This window comes from Gopherus evgoodei, chromosome 3 (genome assembly GCF_007399415.2).
Source record: "Gopherus evgoodei ecotype Sinaloan lineage chromosome 3, rGopEvg1_v1.p, whole genome shotgun sequence".
NCBI lineage: Eukaryota > Metazoa > Chordata > Testudines > Testudinidae > Gopherus > Gopherus evgoodei.
The window spans coordinates 174,246,907-174,255,554 of NC_044324.1; the positions used below are offsets into that span (position 1 = coordinate 174,246,907).

Consider the following 8,648-nt stretch of genomic DNA (forward strand, 5'->3'; position numbering starts at 1 on the left):
GAGCAATTTACAAGCTAAAGTGCATATTTACCTTTGTGGAAACTCCCTGGTGATAACAGGCTAGAGTCTATGAGTTACCCATTAGCAAGCAGCTATTATATTATGGCATAAGAACTGCTGGCTGGGTATGGAATCAAAACCTGAGCCATATATCCCTCTTGCTATTTCCTCCCCCACCCAAAGAATCATTCATTTCTCAGAAGGAAGCAAATGCAGAGCTGTAAAACAAAACAAAACAAGGGAGTGAGATTAAGTCAAACACATTTGGTGGCTTGTGTGAAGTGAGGATTGTGGGTCTGAGTGCAACTCTGAGTGGACAAGAGTTCACATTGCAAAAAACACCATCACAACAGATACCCACTCGCAGCCTTTTTGGAAGTTTGAGCTGACATATCAAGGACAATATGGTCCTTCACCACTTACCTATCATCTCTCATCGGCCGTGATGGTTTCTCCAGGGCAGGGCGGAGGCCTGTTAATAAGCAACGTGGGGAAGCCTGCACTGCAGCTGCCTATGCAGTACTTTTTTGTGAACAAAAAACTTCCTTTCATTTGTGCACTTAAAAATAACAACATTTACAAAAGCAAAGGGAGCATTTTTATTTACAGTTCTTCATTTTTCTGATCACCATTCAGAGAAACACAATCTGGTTCTTAAGCGAGGGAATTCCAGTTCATTCATAATAAGGCAAAGAGAACACGCCAACGAGATTTAATTAAAAGAATAGCAGAAAAGCACATCTTAGAACTCCAAATATTGCTAAGAAAAATGCTTGATCTCATGTCAATAATGGTTCAGATATGTTTCCCTGAAAGTGTGATGCTAGGAGATCTCCATCCAAATTTCTTAGCCCAGCCAGCTGAAAGTTTCACTTTGATATGGCATTCCTACAACCTTCACACAATGAAATGAATACAGAGTTAGTAGAATTCTATGGGCCTCAGATGTGCCCGGGAGTGTTTTTTCCAGAGTCTTGCGATATTTGGTATTTTTCTTAAAGCCCCAGCTCCCAGTGTCAAGTGATTACTTTTTTTTTTTTTTAAATGAAAGCTGAGAATTTTGTGTAATTTTCTAGCCCTCACAATTGCAGAGAAAAGCTTGGCAACATGATTAGAGGCAACCCTAAAGGCTCAAGAATCAGAAAGCAAACTACATATATATATATATATATATTCTTCAAATCTTATGATTTTTCAGCAAATCTCACGATTTTTAAGCAAATCTCGTGATTTTGCAGGGTCCAAGGCATGATTTCTCAATGTCTGGAATTGGCAATACTGAGGTAGTAAAGACTACCATGTCTCAGACCTGAGACATATAGTATTTGAACATATTGATTGTAGCTGTCACTAACAAAGCATTAAAATACACAGGCAAATCAAAGGCTGTGAGGCTACCTTTTCCTGATACCTTTACTATCTCTATTTTCTTACATTAGTTTGACTTTTCCTCCTCATAACCAGCATCAAATCCCCACTACTTCTTGCACCTTATTCCCCTTCCCATTTTTCCACTCATACCTCTCTCTTTCTTCTACTTGCTTTTCCTTCCCCTTTGCTCCTTTTCACACAGCCTCAGGCTTGAGTAAATTAATTCATTTAGAATTACAAACTTTGGATCAATTAATCTATGATTATTTCCTTGGCTTGTACATTCTTTCACTGGATCTGATTTTAATAGCTGAAGAGCACTTGAGATGTTTGCATGAAAGGCACTGGAGAAATGAGATTGTTCCAGAATAGGATACTCTGTCACGTCAGCATCTTCATTTGTTGTTGTTGAAAAGAATTTTCAGATGCAGGTCACAGCAGCAGATCTAATGCTAGGGAAGTACAAATCACCGAATTCCTCTATGAAAGCTCATTTTTTCTTCCTTTATGAGACAGGCAGAGCCACTCTAGCGGACCAAGGAGGCTACTGATGCGGCTACTCCAAAGGGTGCTGCATATGCAGTTGCTAATCCTTGTAGGCCAATCACCAAGTAGCGACATCCTTTCTGGAGAGCTTTGCCAACATTCTATTTTTAGGGAAGAAGGGGGCGGGACAGAGAGAGAGAACAGAAAATAACATCAAATTAAACAGTTTGGGGAGCTCAAATAAAGAGCAGCCATTTTATATGTCCTTCCACAACCTCAAAATATGAACAGACCCACCATCTTCTTGGGGCTTGTCCACAGGGAAAAGTTTTACCTGTCAGACCAGCATAATTCAACTGATATAGTTATACCAGTATAAATTGGCATGTGGACACTCTTATTCTGCAGCAAGAATGGATTTTTGGAGGTATTTTTAAACACCCTCCAAAGTAACTTAAGCTAAACTGAAAAAAGGCATCATCTGATAATAAGAGAGTTGAAACAGGGTTATATCAGTGTAACTATATAGGTTTAAGCTCACGCCTTAGCTTATACCAGTAGAGATTTCCCAGGCAGACAAGCCTTAAGTGTGTTGTAAAGACTATTAGATTGCTTGCATTTAAGAAGGACACTAGCTGGTTAAAATGGGGTGAACGTTTAATGGAAATGTACACAAACATTTCAACTCTTTTTGTCAACATTTCAAATTTTGACCATCTCTGTTTCAACACATATCTATAAAAAACTCACACATTTGTTTACAGCATTGCTGGAAACCCAAGATATATTATTCAAATTGAAAATATTAATCTAATTTTCCTTTCAGTCTTGATACTACTTGATACTTACATTTGGTGTTTCTCATGATTGGACAGTTAAACAGTCTGGGCCAGTGCTTTTTTGTTTATGGTTAGCTTCTAGTCAAATTTACTTTCAGGCCCTCAGGGACAAGCACAAGATTGCAATGTTTGCACTGCACACGCTGCAGGAGAATGTTTATCTGTTTAAAACAAAATTGGTGGAATCCAACCCATTTCTATTATAGAAGTAGCTTTCCCTAAAATTGAACTACAGCATCTGAAAAACCAGATGAGATCAGACAATGTCCCTTCATGGGCCAAACTCCCATGAAACCCTATACAAGTTTTAATAGCGTTAGGCTGGCCAGATCGAGAGGCAGCACAGACCAGTGAGTAGAGAAGCAGATTAGAAGGCAGGAGGCCTGGGTTCTTTTCCCAGCCCAGCCATGGATCTGCTGTTACTCCTCCTCTGTTTCCTTCCTGTCTTTTGTGTGCCTCGTCTACAGTTAAGAGTTTGCCAGTTTAACTACATGGGTATAATTAAACAAGCCAAACCTTACCCCTGTAGATGCAGTTATTGGTCTAAAAGTGCTTATGCCCAGTCCCAGAACTGCCATAAGATACACTGGGATAAAAACTTTTATCCCACTACTAGTACTGTGTCTATACTAGGGCTTTTACTTACATAGCTGTGTCTGCAACAAGAACAATAAAAAAAGACACCCCTAACCAATATAATTATGCAGGTAAACTTATGTGTAGACTAAGGCCTAGTCTATACTAGAGAATTAGGTCAATACCTGGTCCCCTGAGTGATGCAGTTAAACCAAGTTCATCTCCCAGATAGACAGCACTAGGTCAATAGGAGAACCTAGCTATGGCCTCCAGGGGACCGATATAAGAACCCCTCCCGTCAGATAGAGTCCTCACTGAAATGCTATAGTGGTGCAGCCATGCCACAGTCACGTTTTAAGTGTAGACGAGCCCTAAGCCCAAACCAGGGATGGGCAACTGGCTGCCACTTCCACATCATTTATTTGGCTCACTCATAGGTGGCCGGTGAAAATATTTTTTTGTGGGGGAAATGGAGGAGGCTGAGCTGGAGTATGGCTGACCCAGTTAGTGCCCCCAAGACCCAAATCTGAGCACCAGGCACAAATTAAATGGACAACAACGAGTTACCAAAATTATTCAAGAGGAATGTTACTTTCAGAATAGGAGTGATTTTTGACCTTAATGATGATAGTTACCAAAGTAAAATATTGTTACTTTTCCCCCTTAAAATCTGTGTGCAATTTTCAGGCACACCTTAACTCTAGACTGATCATTTTATAGATATATGGAATCTTATTATACTTCTGTTAGTCTATAAGGTGCCACAGGACTCTTTGCTGCTTTTACAGATCCAGACTAACACAGCTACCCCTCTGACACTATACTTTTTTTGTTGCTGCTGAAAAAGAAAAAAATCCACCCCTTAATACTGGTAGTTAATTAGAATGATGTCAAAATAAGAACACTAGAGAAATGTAGCACAAAGAAATGTAAAGTTTCCCTCACATGGATTAGCTTAGTGCCATTTCCAGACTGAAATGACAGATTTTCTATCCTTTGATCTAAGTGAGAGTCAGTTTCATTCCTTCTCTAATGGGACTGGTTTTTTCTGAACAAAAAAAAGTCAGCAGGCTGCTTCCTCAGATTTAACTAATGAATTGTCTTTCAAGCAGACATTTCTCTTTCCTATGAATGGCAGCAGCATATTTCTAGAAAGCTTCAAAATATCTCTGAGAGAGATATTCAGGGATGATTTTAAGTTAGTTTTAAGTGCGATTTTACATACCTAGGAAAGCTGTTGGACAATTACTATTAGTTACTATAGTGATCTGAGAACTCATCACGTTAGCACAAGTTTACTTTTCAGTGCCAAGGCAGGGTTGCAGCCGTAGGATATTAAGTGTATCTTTTTAGCAGTCTGTGATTCACCTCCCAAGGACAATGGAGATTAGTGCCTTTAAGACTTATACATACAACTTTCTGAAGTTACAAGAAGTTTGAGGAAATAATTGTCAGTTACTTCCCTTACCCTTTCCCTGAAATCCGTGCAGGATTGTTCACTACATGGTGTTGTGGTCAAGGCACAGGACTAGGTGTCAGGGCACCAGGAGTCTACTCCCAACTCTGCCACTTATTTCTGACGTAACCTTGAGCATGTCACTTCATTTCTCCATCTGTAAAATGGGGCAACAACTGATAAGAGTTCAATGAGGTGCAATGTTCCAGAAATTCTTGGCAACCCTCTAAAAGAGGGTCTCCTACTGCTGCACTTCTAAGTGACTTCTAGTGCTCGCTGTTATCTAATTTCCCCCTCTTGCTCATCTATCTATGTACTGTAAGGCTCCCATCAGCACTACGTCCAGACCCTTCACATATATCAATCAAGCCTTACAGCACCTTTGCGCAGTAGGGAAGTATTGCCCTATTTTACAGATGGGGAAATGAGACAGAGACACACAGTGTAACTTTCCCAAGGCCACAGAGGAAGTCTGTGCTACAGCAAGGAAGTGAAGGCAGATCTCCCCATCATCCTTCACCACAAGACCATTCCTCCTCCAGTTTTATTTCCCGAAACCAGCAGCGACCTTCCTGGCAGGGCAGTTATACTTGTGTTTGCATTTAGGGTTTGTCTGGTGTATTCATTCCTTTTTTTAGCACCATCTCTTAGTTTGCATTCCCCTGTCTTTGGATTTTTTAATACAATTTTTGTGACATTTCAATTTACTAGCACATTAGGAAAAAGTTCCTAACTGTCAGGGTAGTTAAACACTGGAATAGATTGCCTAGGGAAGTTGTGGAATCTCCATCGCTGGAGATATTTAAGAGTAGGTTAGATAAATGTCTATCGGGGATGGTCTAGACAGTATTTGGTCCTGCCATGAGGGCAGGGGACTGGACTCGATGACCTCTCGAGGTCCCTTCCAGTCCTAGAGTCTATGAGTCTATGATGCCAGTGATTGACTATTTAAAAGCATCTGACAAGTTAATTTTCCTTTGTCCCTCTGATTAACAGAGGAGTCTGAGTGAGAGAAGAGGAGCCTGGCTCTTCACCATTAAAGGAGGGAGCAACAGAGGAAGACTGTGAGCTTTAAAGTCTGCACCTCCAGTGTCAGGCTACAAAGTGGGAGTTGTCACATTTAGCGACACTGGAGCATGACAGATCCTGCAGTAAATTCTCTCTTTGAAGCTGCATTGCACAGCCGAGAGGGTGCAGAGAAGAAAGTTGAAGGGATAGAAGAATGCTGTAGTCTCCCACCTCCACTCTCCTCTAACACACAGAGGAGGAAGCTGTCCTGCCCCACTAATAGGTCTCAACACAAGCACCACTGCCACAAGTAGAGCAGAAAAATCAGGGCCATGTCTTACTGCACACATTAAAAATGGGACCTAGAAGGGAGGAAAGTGGGATGGAGACACAATGTTTAGGTTCTAGTCCAGGCTCTGCTACGATTCTGTGTGATCTTGTGTGAATGGCAATCTGCACGTGCCTCGGTTTACCTGTTAGTGAAATGGGCACTGACACACCCCACAAGAATGTGGCGAGGTTGTGTTCAGTAATGTTTGCAGAACCTCTCACGGAAAGGTGCGGGAGGAACGCAAAGGATCCATAGTGCTTAAAGTTTCAAGTGCAGTTTCTGGAGCATAAATGAAAATCAAGTCCTGAAACCGATCTTAGGTGTGGAAACGCCCCCATTAGCCCAGGCCGAGCCACCAGCAGAGCCCTGTGCTAAGAGGAGCCTGGAGGAAAGGCAGACGATGCATTTAAAACAGAGTTAAATCCGCGGAGCGTCCGCTACACTAAACACACCGACAGCGCCTGGCTGGGGAGAGCGTGGAGCGCAGAGTCCGGGCTGGTCAGTGTCAGTCGCGGGGATCATCCCAGGGGCCTCTGGCCCTATTGGAGCGAGCTAGTAACCTCTTCCTGGCTCGCCTGGCCAGGCAGCAGAGCCTGAGCCTGCGGTGCTCAGCACCCAGGGCCGTGGAGCGCCCCTGCTTTGCTCTGGGCGCGCCGATCGCTAGCCGGCTGCTCGCCCCAGCGGAGGGGGGGGGGCGGTTTTCCCGCCGGACTGACTGCAGCCTCCGGCCAGCTCCGAGCACACGGACTCTGGGGCCAGCGAGCAGCCGCGTGCCAAGGCCCAGCCCAACGCCGCAGGGGCAGGCCCGGGACTCCCAGGCGAAGCAGCGTGGGGCCGTGTGGTCCGGGGAGCAGCCCCGGGCGCGGCGTTTGTTAGCCAGCCCGGCTGAGCTCGATCCGGGGGCAGCGCCGGGGCTGGGCAGCGCCAGGGCTGGGCGGCCGGCTCCTTACCTTGCTGTACTTCCTCAGCTTCCTCTTGCACTTGTTCCGGCCTCCCGAGCCCTCCTGGCGCAGCGGCTCGTACGTGTCCGGGAGGAGGGCGAAGCGCACTCTCTTGGAGCGGCAGGGCTCCTCTGCCTGGCTCCCGGGGGCTCCCAGGCTCTCCTCCTCCTGCTGCTGCCTCTCCAGGATGGAGATCTTGTCCTCGCCGGGCCCCGAGTGGGAGAACTTGGCTTTCACCTTCCCACCCAGCCTGGCCCCCACAGTCATGGTGCCGACACTCGCGCCCGAGATGGGACGGCTGGTTCAGAGTCAGGCTGGCGGCACCTTTGAGCCCTTCCTGCTTCCCAGGCACAGGACGGGACTTTCCAGTGGCCTGGCAAGGGAGAGCAACAGGTGGAGCTAAAGCGAAACACGCTTACATCCCAGACCGGATTGGAACCTCCCCTGTCCACAGTGCGGCAGAAACAGGCAAGTCACAGCAGCCTCGGGGCCATCCTCCTGCAGGGCGCTTGGGCTTTGATCCCTGTCCCTCCCCGGCCCACTAGAAACTAGGGCCAAGGGGGTTTTGATGAGTGTTTGACATAATCCGTTGCTGAACCTGTAGAAAGCTTCCCGGTTACCCCTAGCTTTCTAAACCCATTGGAAGTGCTAGGGCCCTTGGCAAGGGGCATGCTTCGGCCCCTTAGGATTGAATGAGACACTAGCATCCATGCTCACATCAGGCTTTTCTAGAAACATCATCAGCCCTGCCCTCCAAACACTGGTCAAGGCTGGTCTAAAGTTTTCCAGTGTTCTGCAAGCCACCAGATTCAACTGGGCTTTGTTTCTGGCCCTGTGCAGAGAACACAAGCTCGGGCAGCTCTGATAGGCAAGGTGGCCTGCAGTTATTAGGAACCAATATGCAGTGTTAAGGACAGATGCAGCATGAAGGCCTCTACCCTGTGGTGGGAGGAACAGAGCACAGATCAAAGGCTGCTCCTGATGTCACAATTAGGAATGAATTGATTTGTGGAGGCCTACAGCCCTGTAATTCCCCAGAGCTGCCTACCTTAAAACTATCACTTTTAACATCAGCCGAAGTGTTGATGTTCTTATCCCCCTTTCCTCTATTAGAAAACTCCTGTGACTGAAGCCCTCTTTCCCAAGGACCCAGTTGCAGGGGGGGGGGGGGGTTAAAGAGGATTTGAAACTTTTAACTTGATAACATAGATGTCTAGATCCTACCTCTTTGTCAAGTATAGCAGAACTGCAGCTCTTCCAATGAAAATCTCACTCATTCTTACCGAGGCAGTTGTAGGTGATTGACCCTTGACTTTCTGACTGAAATTCATGAATAAGCTTCTCCTGGTTGGCTTTGATGTAGCTATTAGAGAAATGTACCCAAGACCTTAAGCCTGGTTGCATATATCACTGTCCACGTACAGATTCTGAACTGTGTTCACAACAGCCAAGATATTAAAAATTACACACACTTCCTGGCAACAGCTATCAGAAAAATCTAATCCTACTGTGCACCCTCCCCCTCTCAAGAATCTAGGCCTCAGCTTCATTAAACGTGAGGAAAGCTTAAGCCAGGCCACAAAACTTCAAGGTAAGAAACTTCCAGGATAAAGGCAAAATATAGGGCCCCATTTCTAACA

General features: G+C 45.2%; 1 protein-coding gene across 1 annotated transcript; it reads right to left on the reverse strand.

The window, feature by feature from the left end:
* Window positions 1–575: 575 nt before the first annotated feature.
* Window positions 576–7,383, reverse strand: C3H1orf115 (chromosome 3 C1orf115 homolog). Its single transcript, XM_030554294.1, has 2 exons — window positions 7,018–7,383; window positions 576–2,018 (listed from the first exon to the last, which is right to left on the reverse strand). Exons 1-2 carry the CDS (start codon window positions 7,273–7,275, stop codon window positions 1,899–1,901), a joined length of 378 nt encoding a protein of 125 aa, XP_030410154.1. The 5' UTR covers window positions 7,276–7,383; the 3' UTR covers window positions 576–1,898.
* Window positions 7,384–8,648: the final 1,265 nt, after the last annotated feature.